The 21,929-nt window shown below is 50.1% G+C and overlaps 6 protein-coding genes across 6 annotated transcripts; 4 read left to right on the forward strand and 2 right to left on the reverse strand.

Annotated features, from left to right (window-relative positions):
* Nucleotides 1–7: 7 nt before the first annotated feature.
* On the forward strand, nt 8–1,277 carry BDR25DRAFT_300493 (uncharacterized protein). Its single transcript, XM_033689388.1, has one exon. The coding sequence runs from the start codon at nt 227–229 to the stop codon at nt 812–814; it is 588 nt and encodes a 195-aa protein (XP_033553373.1). The 5' UTR covers nt 8–226; the 3' UTR covers nt 815–1,277.
* Nucleotides 1,248–3,143, reverse strand: BDR25DRAFT_252600 (PCI-domain-containing protein). The gene is made up of 4 exons (XM_033686188.1): nt 3,035–3,143; nt 2,937–2,981; nt 2,601–2,881; nt 1,248–2,539 (listed from the first exon to the last, which is right to left on the reverse strand). The coding sequence occupies exons 1-4, from the start codon at nt 3,102–3,104 to the stop codon at nt 1,511–1,513; spliced, it is 1,425 nt and encodes a 474-aa protein (XP_033553374.1). The 5' UTR covers nt 3,105–3,143; the 3' UTR covers nt 1,248–1,510.
* A 5,843-nt stretch (nt 3,144–8,986) lies between these two features.
* Nucleotides 8,987–9,739, forward strand: BDR25DRAFT_210070 (uncharacterized protein; the record flags this gene model as incomplete). The annotated part of the gene is made up of 2 exons (XM_033684629.1): nt 8,987–9,449; nt 9,504–9,739. Coding segments are annotated over 2 exons (699 nt in total), but the record flags the coding sequence as incomplete, so codon positions are not given.
* A 1,598-nt stretch (nt 9,740–11,337) lies between these two features.
* BDR25DRAFT_331304 (peptidase S41 family protein-like protein) lies at nt 11,338–13,770 on the forward strand (the record flags this gene model as incomplete). Its single annotated transcript, XM_033692619.1, has 3 exons — nt 11,338–11,724; nt 11,815–12,383; nt 12,465–13,770. The coding sequence occupies 3 exons, from the start codon at nt 11,338–11,340 to the stop codon at nt 13,768–13,770; spliced, it is 2,262 nt and encodes a 753-aa protein (XP_033553376.1).
* Nucleotides 13,771–15,097: 1,327 nt separating this feature from the next.
* BDR25DRAFT_210232 (uncharacterized protein) lies at nt 15,098–15,583 on the reverse strand (the record flags this gene model as incomplete). Its single annotated transcript, XM_033684639.1, has 1 exon — nt 15,098–15,583. A coding segment is annotated over one exon (486 nt), but the record flags the coding sequence as incomplete, so codon positions are not given.
* Nucleotides 15,584–19,704: 4,121 nt separating this feature from the next.
* On the forward strand, nt 19,705–20,256 carry BDR25DRAFT_300496 (uncharacterized protein). The gene has a single exon (XM_033689389.1). The coding sequence runs from the start codon at nt 19,749–19,751 to the stop codon at nt 20,073–20,075; it is 327 nt and encodes a 108-aa protein (XP_033553378.1). The 5' UTR covers nt 19,705–19,748; the 3' UTR covers nt 20,076–20,256.
* Nucleotides 20,257–21,929: the final 1,673 nt, after the last annotated feature.

Genomic DNA, 21,929 nt, shown 5'->3' on the forward strand with positions numbered 1-21,929 from the left:
TTCACGGAGCCCGTGTTTTACGCGAAGGATTGTGACGCTAGTTTAATGGTTTGATGGTTTGATGGTTTGATGGACGCGTACCTAGTGGGATTTAGAAACGAATTATGTTGGGGATAATCAAGAGTACTGGTCGGTCTGGGGTTGATTTAAAGCCACTATCACTCTCGCTTTCCTATACACACCACTCACCAACTCAACCATCCCAAACCACAACCAACACCTCAAAATGACGACCTCCACAGCCCTGACCCTCTACCGACCCTCCGACCCGATTCCCTCGTCAACCCTAACTACCACCCCCCGCGCCAATAGCCTCATTTCCTCGCGTCTCTTCAGCCAACAAACTGGTACAGCGATCGCAACCGAGCTCCTCTACCGCATTCTCATCGAGCTGTTGAACCGACTCTTCTGTACCCTCCAACGTTTTGCTTCAGAGCGCCTGGACAAACTCTCCAGCTTCCTTGAACAGCGGGCACAGGAAAGGCGAGAGGCGAGAGTGGTGGCTGCTGAGGCTGCGAAGATGGAGAAAGGTGCGATAGGTGGTGGCGGGGGAGGAGGGTTAGGCATCGTTGAGGAAATCAACAAACTCTCATCTTCCCGTGGCGAGGGTTTTGGCTTTGGGCCGGGAGTGGCGTGTCCGATTACTACAAGTGGAAGCGCTGGAACAAATGGGAAGGAGCTACCGAAGTGGATGAAGAAGCGGGGCATAAATGAACCACCAAAGCCTCCGAGGTGGGTTAAGAGTGTTTTTGAAGGGATTGGAGAGGGGCGGTTGGAGGTGAGCGATTTTTGGATGAACACTCATATGGGGTGATGAGATGATGGTTGTTGCATAGAAAATATATTAAAAGACGACGGGAGATGGAAGCCGCTCTAGGATGTAGAGGCTACAGTCGGCCTTCTTAGGTGTCTGGCATTGCGAAGCCGTCTCCGGGCTAGCGTTGCGCCTGACTAGGAGAAAGCGGTGGTTGTATGGTAGAAGAGGCGATAGAATTTGGCGTGGTACACGAAGGGGCATGATAGTGTCTGGTTTAGGATAGAGGTTCATACCCTCCTGATACTCTCCTCAGTTCTAGCAATAGGGTTGAAGGATCGAAGTCAAAGTTTCGGACCCGGTGTCACTATGTATTAGATGGTTAGCAGGGTCGACTTTAAATAGGAGGCTTCTTGACGTGGCATCATTCTTTTGGAGAAAGATAGGAAGTAGGGCACTTTACGTTTGTAAATTCAGAGCGTGTCACGCATTCAATAATGAATTAAGGGAGTTTGGAGGAAGATACAGTCATATTTCCATGCCATAGTCCTCCTATGAATATTTATGTCCTTCGGTCACTCGTATCCGTTTGAAAGCGTCGAGCCGATCATTCCTCCTCCATCTTCCTCATCAGATTCGTGCATCTAAACGCCAGTGGAAATTATCATCACCACACCCGGATTCATGAACCCCGACGAACGCCTGCAAATGCCTCCATTATGATTCCGCGAAAGCAGCCAGCACCAAGAGTGCCTCTCAGAAGCCCATTCGAGAACCCAAACCCCTCAGACTAGCACCGAGGCCGCCGTCCGCTGCAAAGCGGGGGTCGAGGCCCTCTTTGTTCTGGGACTTGTCGGGAGTGACGGATAAACCTGCACTCATTAAATTGAGGCGGGTCAATCGCAGGCGAAGAGTGTGATCATATTTCTCGGCCATGGCGAGGGCGTCTGTGTGAACGTCGTAGCGGGGATTTGTGGGAGGTGATATGAGGAGGCGATCGACAAGGTCAATTCTAGCGTTCAAAATGCCGGCGTTGATCATGTCCTCGAGCTCTTCCTCAATGCTGCCAAAGTCGCCAGTGGGTTGGAATTTTTTGGCCATTTCCTCCAGTGTAACACAACTGAACGGGATGAAATACTGGACGATGCTCTTGGTTCGGACATTGTTGTAGATGACCGAGAGAACCCTCGACAGATACACATCCAGCAGGTAATCTGTCCGATAACCTTCCAGTACCTCCAGACAGGCGCTATATTTTGAGTTACAGAAGAGACTGATAGCGCGCCGGATATGAGGTTCGAGCTCAAGGAAGTTGCGAAAGTCGCCGTTTGCGAGGACCTTTGTTTGCAAGTCGCTACGGTCCATAGATCCGAGGGCACAGAGACCACCGTATACAGCTATATCGTTTCCTGATAAGACCTCCTTCTGCCACACGATTCCGGCAGCCGGTTCCAGGGTGAGGAATTGTGGGGAGGTGTGGATGAAGTTGTTCGCCGCTTCTCGAAGGTTGCCGGTGCACATATGGGCGAGGCCCGAGCATGCCGAAACGATGGGTTCCAACTTGTTCTTCTCGTCGCCCTTTAATTGTGATGCGTCAACCTTCACCAACTGTGATTGCACGCCTAACCACGCCCTCTGAGCAATGCTAACGTATACTAGACGGAGAGTCATGTCAGCCAGGTGTTTGTTGGAAGTGCAGTGTTCCCGCATGCGCCAATAGGCTTTGTGGGCATTGGTGTAGTCCCCACATGCATAGTAGAAATGGCCGAGGTCTTCGTTACCCATCTGTAATTCTCAATCAGCTATGTTTGAACAAGTATATCAATAAAGCCAGCATCAAACGCACCCGAATAGATTCCTTGATTAGGTTGTTCTTGTAAGATTTGAGCTCATGCTCCAGCTTGTCCTGATCCTGCTTGACGTCTCGATTCCTCTTCTCCACCCAAGCTGTATCCACTAATGCCAAGGAATCATCCGGAGAAATTTTATTGAAATCGTCGGTTAGGGCGAGGTAAAATTTAACGTTCCTGCCCAGCTTTGCCTCCGTAATGGCCATGCGATAGGCATCGAGAGCGAGGTAGGTCGAGCTGGCGCCGATGTGGTGTAGCCGTTCTAGACGGGTTGCACCTGATAACTAGTTAGATACTATGAAGGCATATGGGAAGTGTCTCAGGCATTGTACCGTCATAATTGGCGATGTAGGAATCCAGATCGAATTTTGGAGGATCTAGTAGGCATGAGCGGGTGAGGAGGTTACACACGCTGGAAACCATAAAATACCTTTGACGACAATAGCGCCTTTTGCCCTCGCCTGCTGGAAGAATGGAGACTGCTCCACGCTGGAGGCCATGGTTGCGTCGGCGAGGTGGGTTAGAAGCTTGGAGACTCAGAGAGGTCTCTCGAAGCTCAAGCTTGCCTGCGCTGATGCCTATCACCGCGGGGTTCTGACTAAGCAGGCAACCAATCAGCGTCATTCACTGCACTTATTGGACTTCTACGGCTCACCGCGCATGTTTGAGACATTCTCAAGACAGCTGAAAACCAGGTAACGTAAGACCAGGTAATTTCCTCTAGCATAACTTTAAGTAGTCCGTATTTCTAGCGGGAGTTGGAGGCAGAGTGAAAGCTGAAATCAACAGCGAATCACAATGCTTCACAGTAAACGAATCAGAGCGCGTTATTCATTCGGCGTGACCACGCATCGTCCGCGTGTCTGGCCCGCCCGCGCGTTCGCTTCTCTTCCGGGTCACTGACTTCGGAAATATATTAGCACTTCGTTCTTGGAAGACATCGTCACCCACTTCAGCGCTGTCTCTCTAATTTGCTCGGTTTTGTGCGCTCTCTCTGGCTCCTCCCATACCCCTATCGATGGATGAGCTGTATGACCTGCCCATCCCATCCCATCCACCCTTATCCCGCCTGCCACAACCCATTATTAAGAAGCCCAACGTATAATACACGGGCAGAACTTAGTGCATGTGTAGCTCATTGATGCGGACTCTCGGTACGTGTTTTTGAAGGCAAGTGGTATTCGCGCTGTGCCCGCAACAACGGCGCAGGGACGCGTCGGACGTATCCGTTCATTCGCATTCTCTCTGGAAAAGCGAGCAGCGCGGGTTCGCAGTGCCCCTGATTGGGAAAAAGTGTGGCCTTCTTTCTTGCCCGCCGAAACCACTAAACGGTCGGCCAGTATCGAGTTAGGAAGACGGGAAGGCCAAAGGGCAGCTCTCCCGGTCAGACGAGAAGCAGACGAGGTGAATGATGAAATCACTGAGTCCTAGCCCAGTCGTCGCCATCAGTGCATGTATGTTCAGCTTTTCTTATGTGTGGTCCAACTCTGTTGCTCTCTTCCAGAGTATCAGCTAAGGATCAAACTACGATTATCAACGTGTGGAGTTTGATCATTTCACCTTATCGCTAACTTCTCCGCAGTCTTACCGTCACAATCAAATAGCCAAGACAACTTCTCAACCTCCCCACATATCTACTGCACCATCACCTAAGACATTCGGTTACCCACCCCTTCCACCTATAGCTACATCAAAGCAAACGCCATTAGCTTTACGTACCTGAACCCGATCATCCCATACCCCAATCAACGAAACCTTGAATTTGAACAGGAAAGAGATAGCCGGAGGCAGGTTCTCAAACACATGTCGGCTCAAGCTCCAAAGAAGAACTTTCCTATGGCTTATGAGGTCAACGGTGAATTGATAAGGGAGTCTAGGAAGAGGGCCCAAGTGGAAGAAAACTCCGCAACAGCTGATTATCGCTCGGTCTCCAAGCGATATCAAGTGTGTGGCGGGCAACCAGAGTTTCATGGGATGACTGCAGTGGCGCCTCATAATTATCAGGAAACCCCGCTAGTAACTACACTTCAGCCAGCCTCTCAGACCCCCAGACAACCCATCGAAATCATCAACCTAATTGACGACGATACTCTGCCTGAGCGACCCATGGAACCGGAGATGCAAGTCGCAATTTCACCCATTCAGGCGCAACCCTTCTCGACCGATCCATATTCCGAATACCACTGGTCTTTTTATAACTCTAGACCATCTCAAGAGAGTCAGAACCATTCATCCCCAGACTTGTACTGGCCTTTCTATAGCAAGCCCTCGGGATCATCTCAAGGTACGAAGACCAACCCATATGAGATCCCGTCAAGCCCTTCGGCGCCTGCAGTCGCAGATGTGAGGAGTGAGCAGTCGAATGAAAAGCCCAAAAAGGACCAAAAAGCGCCGAAATTTCTAGGTCCACCCTCTGCATGTGAGATAGTCGGTCTTGCCCAAGATTCTATACCAAATGACTCTCTAGAATCTCAGAGTATTCCCATGCCGATCCCAGTTGTAGAGGTTCCGAAGTTCCCTGCTCCTCCAGAACTCGGCCTGCCAACCTCAAACAACCCTTTGGACGTTGCACCTATCATCGAACCAACTGCGGATACTTCGAAGTTCCCAACCCTTCCGGAGCTTCCCCTGCCAGCCTCAGCCCACCCTTCGAACGATGTTATACCCATTGCTGAACCGGTTCTATGTAAAGAGCAAAATGATTTAGTCAACCTCATTGCTAGTGGCCGAAATGTGTTTTACACAGGCTCAGCTGGTTGCGGCAAATCCACAGTACTCAAAGCTTTTGTGAAGATTTTCCGGGAACGAAACAAGCGTGTCAAAATTGTAGCGCCTACGGGACGTGCAGCGCTGGATATCAACGGCTCTACTACATGGACGTACATGGGGTGGAGACCAGAGCATATGAAAAAACCATTGCAGGCCTTGAAGAAGGATGCGCATGGCAAGCTTGTTCGCCCGCGGTTTCAGGAGACTGATGTTCTTGTCATCGATGAGATCAGCATGGTCGAGAACCTGCATTTTGAACGTATGGTATGTTTAATTTAATCGGCACCACGGGTGATTTCTCGGGATATTGACTGTACAAACCTACAGAATGCCGTCATGAAAGAAGCGAGAGACGATGAGAGAGCGTTCGGTGGAGTTCAGGTTATTGTAACAGGAGACGTAAGCGAATGCAGTTCCCATTCTCCACGCCTGCTAATACATACCAGTTTTGTCAACTTCCTCCTGTTAAGCCGTTCCAGTACTGCATCACCTGCGGCGAGGACCTTACAGCGAACGCACCAGGTACAGAATATAAGTGTCGTCTAGGATGTCCTCCAGACGGAAAATATTACGACGTCGACAAATGGGCTTTTCGAAGCGATGCTTGGAAGGTAAGCTAAAGTAAGTAATAAACCGTTCCCTTTACTAACTAGGCAAGGAATGCAATTTCAAACATGTAAACTTGACGAATATACACCGCCAGAACGACAAAGTCTTCATCGATATTCTACAGAAGCTGCGATTGGGGCGTCCTTTGCCACCACGGGACATAGACGTTCTCCTCAATCACGATTCACAAACACGTAATGCCATCCAGCTGTTCGCTACCCGTGAAGAAGTGAAGCGCGTAAATGATCGGAGGTTCGCCGCCTTGAATTCGTCACCTCGTCCCTACAGAGGCTTAGATTATTTCTGGTGGAATCCTGAGGACGAGAAGGTTAAGCAAAAAGGCCGGAGAATCGAAGATGGGTCATTGAAGGAATTGGTGAGCCCTCGATCGGGCAAACGCCTTTGAAGTCACACTAATCGTGACTAAATAGAGAGACCATCGCTTCGATTACCAGATTCAACTGAAAAAGGGCATGCTAGTGGTCCTCCTTGTGAATCTTGATATCAGCAAAGGCCTTGTGAACGGGTCGCAGGGCGTCATTCAAGGTTTCAAAGAATGCGATCCTACGGAAATGCCCGTAGCATCCGAAGCTTCACGAAGAAATCGAGCTCTAGAGAACGAGGTTCCAGCAGGTGACGCTCCTATTCTTACTGGCGACCACGCGATACTCCGTGAACAGCAAATTAAACAGTTCATTCTTGAGGCTAAGTTCAAGGTCTGGCCGATTGTTAGATTTCACAATGGTGTACTTCGCACGATCTTCGCCGATTGTACTGTGAATGAATATGGGGATAAAAAGCCCCATACTTTGTTAGCAAGGACTCAGATCCCGCTTATGGCAGCTTGGGCGATAACAACGCATAAAAGTCAGGTAAGACATTCCAGTGCCACGATTATTTGCGAACATTTCTGATGCTCTCTTATAGGGAATGACTCTAAACCGTGTAGTGGTGGACCTAGCTAGATCGTTCGAGCAAGGCCAGGCGTATGTGGCATGTAAGTGTTGCTCGTTATCATTTTAGATTCGGTCACTAACTGCTTTGTAGTGAGTAGAGCGCGATCTCTCGAAGGGTTAAAGGTCGAATCATTTCCCCCTAGTGCGCAAGGCTCTGGGAACGAGCAAGTCAAAGAGTTCTTACGTGATAAATTCGGCATTGAGTAGGCTCAATATTTGAAGGTAAAATCGGTTGACAAGACAAACTTTTCTTTGGCTTTTCGAACTTGGATGGGAAAGCCCCACGTTGGAACACTAGCATTCTCGATTTTTTCAAAAGAGCACTAAAATTCATGTACGGCTGTGCAGAATGGATACCCCAGTTTTTGGTAGCGAGCTATTGGGTTTTGCTTTGTAAATCTATCCTATAAGGAGAAGATTGATACAGTGGGGTCCGGAGTCACCTTTGGATATGTTCGGTTTCAGTGGAACGGGCTTAAGTTATCGGACAATGGAGTTGACAGTTTGACGCTTACCTACGCATAACTTCCTCTGAACAAGGGCCTTTCACTAGACTCTTTCGGGTCATCAATGGAGGACACATTCCTCGCGCATTTAACAGCCAAGGCTTCTCTTTAGGATAAAAGCCTCCATGCAAGCGCTCTCGAAAACCTCTCAAAGTCCAGCAAAATATTTAACTGATTAAGTCCTCGTCACTGTTTTGTAGAAGGCGGAAACTTCCATGTGAATACCAGATGCTCTCTCGCAACAAGCACTCAATATTATGTTTCTAAGTGCTTCGTGTAAGAGCATCACTCCATACTCAAGCCTTCGGACTCCGGCTCGGCTGTGGCGCGTCGCATGAGTAGAAGCTTAGATTTCCTCCGGTAGCCTGAGGCTGACTTTATGAGGTATAGACTTTAATGCGACGGAGTCCCTGAATCCTTTGGGTTGGATCCTTTTGGTACTGCTATTCCTTCTCTAGCAATTACAAGCTCAGCTAAGCTTATCAGCCAAACTACAGTTACTCACAGAGAACTGTACAACGTATACTTGGCTTATATGGAAAAGAGAACCTCAATTCTTCTGGCACAGCGTTGAACAGGGCATCGTTCCACAAAAAGTTCACCTCTAGCCGAGAAACCCTTCTCAATCCATCAGTCGAGCACCACGCCGGCCATGAAACGAATCCACCTACACAGTAAAGCCCAAATCCTTCTCGAAAGCCAAGGCGATACCTGTTTCATTGAAACGCTATGGTAATTAGCAGGATGTTTTGAAATAAGCACGGGCATTCGGAGAACGTGGCACCGTGGTCATCCCCAGGGGCTATATTCGTTACTAGCAATCAAATATTGCATGCAGCGCTAAACAGTCGGCAGTTAGATAGATAATTTGTTTGGAGGAACCGAACTTGAGATGGTAAAGATGACGCAGAGGACGCGGTAAGAGTGCGCTTAGAAGTGTGGAGGGCGTAGGAGTATTTTTTAATACCGAGAGGTTTAATAAGAGGAACCCAGAATAGGCAGGAGTGTCTGTGCGGATCAGAGGTTGGTGGTCCGAGCGAATGCGCAACGACATCCTTTCATCAGATCCTTTGCCGGCGCTTCTTGCGCTCGCCTCAGCCTCCGCTCACCTGCCTGTTTATAATATCGAAACAAGCTCTCATTCGCTTACATCGGACCTTTTTACGGGCCAGGCACGCTAGTTTGCCTTGCTGTGTAAGGAAACATGCATTTCTCCACATGGGATCTCCCGACATTGGGCGCCTCCTTCGCGCTGTGATCACCAACATCGGGTCTCCGTGCCTCCTCAATGCATTACCAAATCTCCAGGAGAAGGAGGAAGCTATCGCCGGATGTTCGCCTTTATATTCGGTGTACAGCCGCCTCTAATTTTGCCCTCATCGCGCTCTAGCAGTTGCTTCCACTCCTTTGATTGAAGTCTGATTCTCACACTGGTTGAACCAGGTACTTGCATCGCATTGCATTTTGCACTTCCAGTCTATCTGGGTGTACTATCATTCATTTCACACACGCATTTGATATACAACCTCGACACGAAACATTATGTATCTTTCCACAGCCCTTGTTCTTGCCAGCGGTGCTGGGTTAGCTACTGCTCATCCCCTAAGTCTCTTCTCTCGCGGCGTTGCTACATTTGCCGCTGGTAGCTCATGGGATATCCTTCTCAGCAAGGGAGACGGCGTCAGTAACGTTAAGCAAGCCATCAGCGAGAACTTCCAAGTGATCGACATCGATCTGTTCGACACAGACGCAGCGACAATTGGGGATCTCAAGGCGAACAAGAAAGTCATCTGCTACTTCAGTGCTGGTTCCAAAGAGGGTTGGCGCTCCGACGCCGGAGACTTCAAGGATGGCGACACTGGGAAAGGTCTTGATGGCTGGCCGGATGAGACCTGGGTCAATGTCAAGAGCGAGAACGTTCGCAACATTATGAAGAAGCGGATTCAGAAGGCTGCGGATAGTGGTTGTACTGCCATTGATCCAGATAACGTTGATGGATTTGTAAGTACCTAGTCCCCTTTTCTTCAACATGAACTGACATCACTACTTCAGGACGGAGGCCAAGACGGCTTCGGATACGACAAGAGCGCGTACGTCGACTATGTGAAATTCATGGCCCAGGAAGCCGCGAGCCACAACCTCGCCATCGGACTCAAGAACGCCGTCGACATGATCCCAGATGTTGTTGATGTCGTCCAGTTCGCCGTCAATGAACAGTGCCACCAGTATTCAGGCGAGTGTGAGAAGTATAAGCCGTTCACGGATGCAAACAAGGCTGTCTTCAACATTGAGTACGGTGGGGACAATTGCGCATCTCCTAGCGGCGTTACGCTTTCCACGCTTATAAAGCCTGAGGATCAGGGCTTAAACACTTTGGGTGGAGCTTGCTCTGGATCGACGACGGGGGCAACTCCAACGAATGAAGGTAACTCTCCCTCGGCTGCACCGTCGCAAACAGACACAGAGGAAGAGGCAGTCTCATCGGCACCAACCCAGGCCGTTGAGGAGAAAGAGACGCCATCCTTCACCCTCGAAGTCCCCCAACCAACATCCACGGGTACCGACGGCGAAGAAGGCGAAGAGCCAATATCAGTTCCTACAGCGCTCCCTACGGGCCACCCAAGTAGGACAATTACCTTTAGCGGCAGCCACCCCACTGGTTTCCCTAGACCCTCCGGCGGCTTCCCCCACCACTCTCACAATGGAACCCATCACACAATCATGCCTCACCCCACGGCCGTTGCAACAGCTTTTCCTCAGGGAGGACGCAATCCTTCGAGGACTATATCCGCCTTGCCGACAACTACTGATACGGAGGGACCGAATGAAAATGAGCAGTCTCCTGAGGAGCAAGAAGGCCAAGAGCCTGAGGAACAAGATCCCGAAGATGAGGAGGAGTAGGAGGAAGAGGAGTGAGCAAGTCTTATTCTCAAGCGCTGTGTGCTCACTACGAGACCTCCGTTTCAATTTACTTCTACATGTACAATACTATTTTATATAAACAGAGCATAGATATCTGTGTTTTTTGAATATGCTTTTTAAACTTAGTTGAGTAAGGTATTTATTGCGTCGCCTGGTGAACGCGCCCTCACGTGACTCACTTCTCGCCTTAAGTTAGATACCTTCTGAAGCTTCCACCCTCGTTCTCCTTTCTCAACATCAGCCTCTGACAGCGCTATACGAACGCTATGAACAATATGCCTTCATGGTCCAAAGGAAGAACGCGGTATCCAGTGTAATCCAAGCCATCTTAACAAGCCATCTTACAGACTGCTGGCATCACAGAGCCGGGTCACACCAACCGTTCCAGCATTCTGACTTTATCTTTCTCAGCACATCTCCCCACCCCTACTCTGTCACCAGGTTTAACTTTGCCGCCGTTTCACAGAGCTAGTCGAGAGAAACATTAGACGCTAATTTCTTCATGAATCTGCCTTTTGCTCAACCAAGTTCAACCTTTTCTTATCGAGTCACAACGCCACTTGTTTTACATATCGACAGCAATCATTTCCTGTTCCTCTCCAGCCCATGACCTTCGCAGGGCTTATTACTTTCTACCTTCCTGATGCAGCAATCGTCTTCCCCGCCATTTAATCAAGCTTGATGAAACGGTCTTCTCTGATTCGCTCGAAATGAATTCCCCGACATGGGTAGCTTGAAGCTTTGATGAACAAACTTCATGCAATTCCCCGAAGCTCTATGATAAAGTCACTGCAACTGCTATATAGGGACAAGATGAGCAACATGATGACGGTGCACATCGGACTCAGGTTTCCGGGTATGTGGTACACATAGGCGCCTAGTCTTGGTTGAACAGGGGCACCATAGATTTATTATGATGAGCTCCCAGGTGTAATTTTGAGAGTTTCCGTCGGTCCCCTTCTCCCCCAGTCATGATGCTGTTCATTGCTTCTGTCGCGGGCTTTTCTTTCGCTTCGATTGCGTTGGCGACACCTTTTCATCTCAATACTCGCCAGAATGCGTCTTCGCCTTGTGCATTGGTGAGCGCATCTGCTGCTGCACAAACGGCGGCCGCTGTGCCAACCGTTCCCGCTCAGTTGGCGTACGATTGTATCACGAGCGTGCCTTTCAACAAGAGTGCGGCATTGAGCTTGCTAGACGCAATCGTTCCTTATTTCCGGTGGCAATCGACAACGGCGTTCCTCAAAGATCCTCCAGAGGAGTACATCGAGAAGATCCAGGATGCTGTTGATGTCTGGGGAGGACTAGAGAGCATCAAGTCAAAAGTCGAGGGCAGTTCGTATGCGAATGAATTCGAGGTATGCTCCATTCTAGCCTCAATCATTCGCCGAGCAATTGCTGGTTAATTTCTTTGAGTGATTGAAGTGCATGTGTTAACAATCCTGCAGTTTGGCTGGGCACTTTACAGATTATTGCAAAGCACGCATGACGGCCACTTCGTTTTCATACCCGACGTAATCGGCACAGTCTTCAATTGGGCACGACCAATCCCGCTCGTATCCGTCTCTGAAGATGGGAAAGCGTTGCCCAAGCCTTATGTGTATCCTGACGTATTAGCTTCTTCTCTTGGGAACGCCTCCTTCACGCCTTCTGCTATCTCGACTATCAATGGTCAGAATGCAAAAGAGTATCTAGAGAATTGGGCCCAGTACGGGTCACTCCAGGATCGAGATGCTCTGTATAACAATGTCTTCTATGAGCTGGCCGTCGTTTCGTTGGGTCCATCTGGAGCGGGGATGGGGAGTTTCACGGGTGGTGGGAGAGGGAGATGGGTAAGTACAAACCGCCAATTCCTTTGCCAATTGGATCTTATACTTACCATTCCAACCAAGGTCTATCCGGGGCCGACGACGGAACTCGGTTTCGAAAATGGTACAACGACCACATACAACAACTACGCCAAAGTGCTAGTTTCATTTGCAGGAGTCACGGATGGCGAAAGTCTCTATAAGAAATGGTTCACTGCGAACAAACCAACCACCACCACCCCAGCCTCTTCTAATTCTTCTACACCAACACCGTCCGCCACGCCTACTAGTACCCCCGCACCAGGTTATCCACCACCCATTTTCAAGGAGTCGCACAACCTCATCGGAGGGTATTACTTGGAAGGTGACTACTCCGACGTAGCAGTACTCTCCGTACCTTCTTTCGTTTCTCTAGACTCCGCCGAAATCCCCTTCCAGCAGGTCAGCGAGCAATTCCTCGCGGCAGCAAGAGCAGCGGGCAAGAAAAAATTGATCGTAGATGTTTCAGCGAATGGCGGTGGCACCATTCTCCAAGGCTACGATCTCTATAAACAGCTATTCCCTGCTCTTATTGGCTATGCCGCTGGCGACCGATTCAGAGCCTTCGAATCTACTAATATAATCGGAAAAAAGTTCTCCAATGTTGCTGAGGGACTTCCCCGAGTCCTCGAAACTAGCAACGACACCTTACTTGAACTAGAATACGACGTCGTATCCTCCGTCTTCAACTACCAAACCGACATGACGACCGACGGGAAGAACTTCCCCGACTGGCCCGCCAAATTCGGTCCAGTGCACCAACACGGCGATAACTATACCAACCTTTTTCGATGGAATTTGTCGGATATCTTGACCCCGTTGAACTCAGGTGGCATATATGTCCACGGCTACAGCAACATAACCAACTCCACCCAGCCGTTCCCCGCCAAGGACGTTGTCGTCGTCACAGATGGTTACTGCGCATCAACCTGCACCATTTTCTCCGAACTCATGCGGCAGCGCGCAGGCGTAAAGTACATTTCGCTCGGTGGGCGTTCGAAACCCGGCATTACACAAGCCGTCGGCGGTGTCAAGGGCACAAACAACTTTCCCTGGGATTACATCCAATATCTGGCTCAATACACTGTAACCAACATCTCCACTGCCGCTGAAGGTGCAGAACTCAATGCCACTGAACTCGGCCAGTATTGGAGCAATGTCCCCTTCGACCGCATGGCCATCGGCAGCGCCATCAATGTCAATTTCCGCGACGGTATTCGCGACGGCGATGACACAAATACGCCGCTGCAGTTCGTTTACGAACCCGCAGACTGTCGGATTTTGTATACAAAGGAAATGACGGTGGATGTTACTGCGATTTGGAAAGCGGTTGCAGATTCGGCGTGGGGTGCGACGAATCGTTGTGTTGCTGGGGACCTCGGTGGGTATGGGAAGAGGGAATTGAGGAGGGGGTTCAGGGAGAAGAGGTGGGAGGATAGGGCGTTGGAGAGGAGGATGGAGGTTTGGAGGAGAGGGTTGAGTGTCAAGGATTATCCGTTGGATGTTTTTACGGACCCGAGGCAGACTTTGAATGGGAATGGGATCATGTATCCTTAGAGCTGGTATGGAGGGTTAGTGAGGTAGGGACAGTGGCATGAATGACATGTAACAGAAATAGAACTGTGAAGAGAGAATCACGGTGCGCAATCAGTAAGCCTCTGTAAACAAGTCCGATAAAAAAAGACCTTAATATCTCATCCTGGGCTTCTTTCCGTCTCGGTTTCTCTCTTCCCTCTCCAAACATCATCCCGTGCATATAGCACTCCCCAATGAAACTTCAACTCCCATACTCCCTCTCCCTCAAGACATACAGCACACTTCCCCCATACAGCACGACAACCAGATCTCCAACCCTCGTGCCTCGAGGACAGACACCCATATGCCCGTCCCTGGGTCATAAAGAACTTCCGCTCATGGTAGCCTTTCCCCATAAGCACGGTGAACTGACCCGCGTCTCCTTGTTTCGCAAGCTGTGCTAAGTCTCCAACGGTGGCAGCAGGGAAACTTGAGAACAAAAGTTCGGTTTGGGACCAATATGCTACAAAGTCCGCAATCAGAGAGGGTACTTGATGCGATGGGATCACTTTCGCAAGGGGGTACCCTGGGAACTCGTTTGGAAATGCGAAGCCTACGGCTGTGACTGTGTGGGTGTCATTTATTAGTAAAGGGAAGCTGCCGTGCGTGTTGGGAGAGGTGGCACGAGGTATGTGTGCCGTAATTTGTGGATTTCACCGGGTATATCCCCAATATAGACTTGTAAGTCTTTTCGGAGGTTGATGATATCGTCAGCGAGGTGTTCAACTACGTCGAGTCTGAAGCCTGAGGTGTTCAGGATTTTACGACCAGCTTTTGGAAGATCTGCCTATTGGGCAGCAGTCGTAGAGTATTTTGCGTTGTATTTTCTAGGAAATCCCAGCCCTCGCATTGTTGCGATTGAAACATCGAGATCGAGCATCCAGGAGGGGTATTCGATGCTGCGACTTCGCTCCATGAAAGTATCGACTGCAGATAGGATATCTAGGTTTCCATGAAGTAGGATGAGATCCCTAGCGAAATTGCACCACACTTGATGCTTGGGTATGGTGTAGTTGGGGTGTAATCCCGCAGACGAGTTCCAACGGAGCCAAGATCATTTGCAACACCAAGGAGGGCAAAGACTTTGTCTCTTAGGTCCATAGCTTGAAAGCCTTGGGCTCGGTAGGCGAGTTCAAGTATGGATAGGGCCTCTCGGTGATCTGGAATGCAATAGTTAGAGCTAGGGTTCAGGTAGATATTCTTGATTCGAAGGAGCGATGTTTCTGCTGTCGTGGGGGCTTGCGGTGTAGTCTCGTGCTAGGAATGTTTGTCAGAGCGCAGTCATAACTACCGAGCCCCATGACAAGGCTTAGGCACAGAGGCGAACCGTGACGGATGTGTGAGTGAAAGCCTCCTGCAGTACCTGTGTCCAGTTAGGATAAATTCTCTTTGAAATATAGATTGTCCTCTTTCCAACGGGAATTGGATCTAGGTTCACGTCCCAAACTCCCCTAAACCAATGAAACGAGGAAAACGTTGCAACATGTTCATATGCCTCCTTTATCGGAGTACCGCTTATGTCATTATTCCTGTAAGTCTTCAAAACCTGAAGTTCTTCCGCACACGTTTGGGGCCTAGTCAATCCCAGCACCTGCTCCGGCTGATGGGAGGTGTTGGATGTGAAGCGATTCCATATTGCTGTGATGGTAGAAACAGCTAAAGAGGTTTCAGGAGAGGTCTCACCGAGCCAAATAACAACGCTAGCGGCGTGGTTGTAAATCTCTTTCATGAATCCCACTTGCGCCGGTCGCTCATGAAGGTCATTTTGATTGATACAAATTGCATGTATCCACAGCCACACATATTCATGCGTACTTCGAAGCCTTCAAAGGGCGCTCTCCAGATTGATAGTCACAGGGAAGGAGTGATACCGGAGTATTCGGTCTTCGGACGTTCTGAGTAGTATTATTCTGGACTTGGTGGGTTATCCCCAGCGGTATGAAAGGCATTCGTACTGCAAGTAGTTCGCCCATGGTTGTTCGGAAATTAGAGTGCATCGAATCTTATCATCAGTATGGGAATCCCGACGTGGCTCAATGCGAATAAGGCGCAAGTGACCATTCACATTTTCCTCCAATGGGGGATAGACGAAATCCTCGTGCGTGGTGTGCTCTTCTACCGGGTGTTCTACTGTCGGCCTTTTCGTGAGTTATTGTGAGCAGTTGGGGAAACACTCCAGAAAAATGGGTTATTTTTATGTTTCTCAAAATCAAAGGAGCTTTCTAGTGGTACCTCCGTCTTGTTGTCTGGTAAAGGTATTAATCCTAAACCCTGACCCACAAATCGGAAATTGGATTTATGGTCGTAGTAGCCATCTCTTCCCGAGTAACCACCCCTTCCCAAGTAACCATATCCTCCGACGAACCATTCCTTCCGGAGTAGCCATCTCTTCGCTGAAGCAATCTTTTCTAGAACGGTTAACGTTGATACTGGAAAGGAATTGTGTGCTGGAACCGGCAGCGTTGTATCCACCGCGGCCACTAAAAGAAGAAGAGTAATTTTCATCAGGAGACTGCGCTGGGCTGCAAAAATCAAAATGGTCCCGTCGTTGAAAATCTTATAATCGCGAGATAGAACTCTTCTCCATGTCCTTTCCATATTCTCCAACCGTAGAAGACTAATCTGAATAGAATTGAGGATAAATGCCTCCACTGCTGTCAAGCCAAACCTCCATTGGTTGCTCGTATTGGTGCTCTGCAGATGTTCTGTCCTGGGGTGATTGCAGATCAGACGGCGGCATAATAGGGGCGGGACTTGCATTGCCTGGATTGATACTCTCACTCAAGGTTTTTGTTCCATTAAGGAGACCTTTATTTAGAAACTGTGCGTTGGAAACCTGAGAATTTACTGCAGGAGTGACGGATCGGAAAGAACTATTGCTGGATGGTTGCTGTGGTTGTATTTGATTAGATGGTAGTTGTGAATGTGAGGAATACCCTTTAATGCGTAGTTTTTGTTTTATCTCAGAGATCTTTACCTGGGAAATGTATGTTGGCAATATAGGAATTGTTTGCCAACCTAGGAATGAAATTTCTTGCTTCTTTTTCATTGGGGGAAGCTTTTTCGCGGGGTAGCATGCCTTTCGGGAGAAACCGTACGTTCCCTTGGGATGCTTTCAGCACTGCTGATAGGAAAGAAACATTGCCGGTCGCCTGCCATGACTGCTGATAAAATAGCCGTTGTGGTAGTGGAAAATAGGCTCTAGGGAGAAACTGTACATTAGCAGCCGGAGCCGCGCCGGGTAGCCAGTCTGAGAGGAGTTCGGAGGGACGTTCCTCGTTCCTCGTTCGTGGGATAATATAGCAGAGGATGGAGTTCAGAGCCTTTAGCGAAGGATTCCTGATTGACTTGATGAACTTAATCTGTAGTATGGGCTTCTGAACGTTGTGGGCTAGATACTCTTTATCTGTTCCATATGATCAACTATCTTACTGTGGGGACTTGGTTGTTCACCCGGGATGTCCGAGACACCTGAAGGGGGTGCATAGTGAGGTAGTAGAATTGATTGTGGGCTAGGAGAGAGTCGAAAATTCGCGGTTCATCTCATAGCGGACCATGAGAAGTGAACATCAGCACGACCACCCCTCCTTCCTATTGCATGGACCCTAGTAATTGGCTGAGTGTCTGCCCCAACCTCTGAAAGGCCTCAATAGGTTCTCGCTCTTTTGCCTTTGAATTACAATACTATTTGATACCCCCCTCAGAAACAGAATATCAAGAGTAGTATATTGAGTGCTGATTGTCGCCGGAAAAGTGAGGGAGTAATAAACCGTTGCTAACCGTCGTCGGTTTGAGTCACTTTTGGGAATGCCGTGATCCAGCCTTCGAAGCTCAATAGCTAGATACCGAGTGCAGAATTAACCTTGGAGGGTGACACATGGCCGAACAAGCAGAAATAGCACATTGTGCCACAAAGAAGCGAGATGGTATTGCTGAGATGGTTGTTGAATTAAGGATTCTCACTGAGGGCGTCGCGACGGCGATAGTGACAAAAGCGGTAAGAACCCCGAGGTGTTACTTCCTTACTCAACAAGCCTTCCAACAACTTATATGACCGCTTAATTGCTATTTTTAAACGCGATTTCTGCTTAAGCCTATATTAACAACCACGACATATTTGAACGGTAACTATCTGACATTTTGAAGAGCCATGGTTTGAGCACTGCGCCTGATGGAAGGCGCAATAAGAAAGAGGAGGGAAACTGTGGTAGTGGGATGCATGTGCACATGGAGGCGGGGAGGTTGGCAGTAATTTCTCTCTTCACCAGCAGGCATGGGACAGCTTGAAACGTTCAAAGCAGAAGAATGGTGGCGCCTCGCTCACCCCTCTTTGCTCTGTGCATTGGCTACAAGGTTCCTCCTAGCCTGTTCCGAGCGTCGCCATTGATTTAGATTCCGGGGATTCAAAGAGTGTCCTGGTGGCCTGACGAACTCGCAGTCTAGCCAGATCGACAGACGGCGCATGCGAAAAGGGAGATCGACAGCGCAACAATTCAGTGCTACATGCACAAGGTAAGGTTTGGGAATTATCACAATGGCGTTCTCTGCAGAATCGACGTGGGCGAGACGCCGGACCCCCGCCACAGCTATCAATTCTGTTGATATGGATCTTTCCGTGGAGGATCTGGCGAGTGAAGGCAAGGCAAGTGCTTTTGAAGCACATCCTGCAGAACGGGGGTTGGCGAGGAGCACGGCCAGAAGCAGAATGCATGCGGGAGTGGTGGGCGAATGGTGGAAAGGCGATGACCAACGTTCGTCAAGGTCGAGAAGGCTGTTGCTCGAATGGGGATGCTGGATGCTCCTGGTCTGCCAATCAAGCAAGTCACATGGCGTAGAAGTTGGCTCAGGCTTGGGCGGTTTCCCCTCGGGACCTGGCTATCAAGGCTTGGCCTTTCGATTCTTTCCCTCTGCCCATCTCGAATTCTCTTCACGGATGATGCCGTTACAGGGCTTGTAATCGTGATGGTGCAACAAATGGGGAGCATCGACGATGCTGTGATCCCGGCAACGCGCTTTGCGGTCATGCGCATCCCCCGAGTCCAACAATGCCGTCGGGCCACCAGCCTTCCCGAAAGCTCGACTCGTCAGAACACCTCTCGCGACCATGTGTCTGCTGCAATCCAAGAGAGGAAAGGTGATTTGCTGGCTCATCTCTTTTCGATCAGGGTCCTTGGGGAGCGTGTCCTTGACTAAAAGCTTGTTTGATTGCTCTGCACCCTCTTACCGTGGAAAGGAAGATGATGGGCGTCCTCTGGTCGGTCAAGGCTAGCCAATGAAGCCCCGGGGACGGAACATGGCGCGGGACATGAGGCTCTGAGAGGAAAGGTCAGACCACCTTCGAAAACAAAGTCTGGAAGAAGAAACATCAATTTTTAGGCACCGCAAGCCTTGCTGCTATTTCACACGCCCAAGATCCCGTTTGCGCATCGGTCCTCCACTATCCACCTCCTGATTCGGCAAAGGCAGTCCCGTCAGGTGCTGAGCAGGGGCGGGAAGGATCTGTCCAATCCACTCGGCCGGCACGCTAACATTCTCGATTGGGGACGCTTGGGCTGCCAGTCAGCGTCTTTGCGGGGTGCTGCTCCCAGGCGAGGCCGAAGCTTGCGGCCAAACCCTCCACCAACCCCAAGTGTGAGCGGCGAGGCCGACTCACGGCGGTGGTTCACTGGCCTGGTGCTTGAAAAGGCCCAGCAACCATGCTCGTTTGGACACACGGGAAATCCAACGACGGAATGGCTGTCTGAGGACGAGGGTATGGGGCATTTTGTTCTGCAAACCACTCCAAATTTGGCTCTGCGCACAGGACTCTCACATTTGCTGGGTGCACAGCACTATCGGTCGAAGGCATATTGTATTTCACAGGGAGCACGCCAGCTGTCAGTCATGTCCCCACGACCACTCATATGGTACGGAGCGCCCAAGTGCCGCTTTCTTGAAAGAAATGTCGCAACACCATTGGCATGCCCAGCTTGTTCCGGGCCCCAACCCGTAATATTGGTACCCTCCAGCAGGCATTCCTCTGCGGATCACCCGTCTCTGTGGCTTTGGGCGCTCCATGCGCTTTGCACCACCATCTCCTGTCGCACGCTTCTTTTCTGTGGTCTTCCAGAATCGGGTTGTGCGTGACAAGATGCTCGACATCGTCCAGTCTGTCCAAAGCTATCATCGGCGACGGGACTGGAGATGGCGGGTTTGAAAGCGTGAACAAGGTGAAGCGAGGACCGGGCATTAGCATTGCCAAAGAAGGGCCGGGACCAGAGTATTCAGGCTTGGACAGTGTTTCTTGATGCAGGAGACATGCGTGGCATCTCACCCTCCAATGCCTCCTGTCTGATACTATCTCTTGTCTCAAAAGTGGCCTTCACCACAATTTGAACCCCTGAGTTGGATGGTGGTTAACGGGTGGGGGTTGCTCTTGACTTGTGATGGTTGGGTGCGGCGGAATGCCCTCCCGATCTTACTGTTAAGATTGGCCACTTCTCCAACGCCCTCAACGATTCCTGGCGCATCCGTTAATAGCAACGCTTGGGTAACTGGTGCCAATCACAGTGAGCATCGCGAGTGACATTTACACGAGACGAGACATCTCCTGCATAACTTCGAGGAATTCCGGTCAGGCACAATCACGACAGAGTCGCGAAAAGCACCTCTAGTGATTTCCCGGCTGCAGCCGGACCCTGCCAGGAAGCTCGAAAGCGAGCTTGGACAGGGCAGATGCCGGCGGCCAAGGATTCTGAACACTATTGACCGTGTGGCCGTGCAACGCCTATCTCAGATTCTGAGATCACGCACATCAGACACGTTCCAAGAGCCTGTGGTTTGGATGCTGATTTGCTAACAGGCGAGTTTCTGCTGGCCCATTCCCTAAAATTAGCACCGCCGCAGGTGCTGCCACACTCTGGTACACGAGCTTGTGGCGGTGTCGCAGCCACAGTTTCGTATGGACATTACACCTTCTTACTGCAGTCTCTATTGCGGGTTTCAATATTATTGCATCTCTCTAGGAAGCAGGAACACCCGGCCATCGAGCATTTCTGACGAATATCAATTGCGTACTCAAAACGAGCACCCCACGGGTCCAGATTCGCTTGTGATAGCTTTCGCGGGCCAGAAACGCGGATGAAGACCAAAATAGTCTACCAGTTCGCATCGCCATTCCCCCTCAACACCCAAAGCTCCGATTCGGACGGCGAGCAAGATATCCTCTCACGGAAAGTTTACTCTAGCGCCGTCCCGGAGAGTGCTGCCGGACTGAGGTCGCAACCCTTATTCTCCATCACCTGGTCACTGCGCCCGAAATAGCCATCCATGGGACGATGTGGTAACGCTTTCCCCAGAAATCAGCTCCATGAATGGTCTGCTATAGCGAGCGTCTGAGACCCTCAACGTGATGTCTCCACAACTCAAACTTCCGCCACACCTCTTCACAGCCTCCATCTGCCACCGCTTTCCACGATCTATTCGCCTTCACGTGAAGTGCACCCCTGGCTTGCGCCTTCCCGCGGCACAGGAAATTATTGGCGCTATTTGACTGTGTAAGATCTTGTCCGATCTCAAGTTCCGTTTGGGTTGGAATGAGGCGTTACATTGGCAAGTTGTTCGAAGAAAATTCCCGTGGTACAGTAGTACACAGGCAATATTCATGCACCAAAGCAACCGGGTTACACCGCAGGCCCGCGGTCTTGATTGAAGGGTTGGGCATGGGCATGATAGGTTATGTTGTTCCAGTGTGAGGCCATTCAGCGTGGTCGACATGCTCTTCATCAACCTTATCCGTTGCAACGGGCCAAAGGATTCTCAGGGTCCACGAGAGTGCGAGACATGATGATTACCCGGACCCGGCTGGCTGTGTGAGTGCGGGACGAAAAGCCCGAGTCTTACGGTCAACACCATTTGGTCAAATTTCGACGACAAATTTGTTGCCGACAAGCTTGCCTATCGTGCTCTGCCCCAGGAGGCAACGGAGCAGAGGGGTGCGAAATTGCTGGCTCTTTAGGTGCCCCCACACTGCGGTCATCATCATGAAACCGAATCGAGAGTCTCTTTCGAGCTGCCGATTCACAACACTGGTCTCATGTGTCGGTTTTATTGGCGCACACGATGGGTGCCCCTATTTCGAACCAAACCACAGCGCGTCGAGG

This window comes from Lindgomyces ingoldianus (assembly GCF_010093535.1).
Source record: "Lindgomyces ingoldianus strain ATCC 200398 unplaced genomic scaffold BDR25scaffold_3, whole genome shotgun sequence".
NCBI lineage: Eukaryota > Fungi > Ascomycota > Dothideomycetes > Pleosporales > Lindgomycetaceae > Lindgomyces > Lindgomyces ingoldianus.

Coding starts and splice junctions, on each gene's coding strand:
- BDR25DRAFT_252600 (XM_033686188.1), bottom strand. CDS start 3,104: ATGGCCTCCAGCGTGGAGCAGTCTCCATTCTTCCAGCAGGCGAGGGCA. Junction 2,882..2,936: donor CTACATCGCCAATTATGACG/GTACAATGCCTG, acceptor ACTAGTTATCAG/GTGCAACCCGTCTAGAACGG. Junction 2,540..2,600: donor TAATCAAGGAATCTATTCGG/GTGCGTTTGATG, acceptor TGAGAATTACAG/ATGGGTAACGAAGACCTCGG.
- BDR25DRAFT_300493 (XM_033689388.1), top strand. CDS start 227: ATGACGACCTCCACAGCCCTGACCCTCTACCGACCCTCCGACCCGATT.
- BDR25DRAFT_300496 (XM_033689389.1), top strand. CDS start 19,749: ATGCCCAGCTTGTTCCGGGCCCCAACCCGTAATATTGGTACCCTCCAG.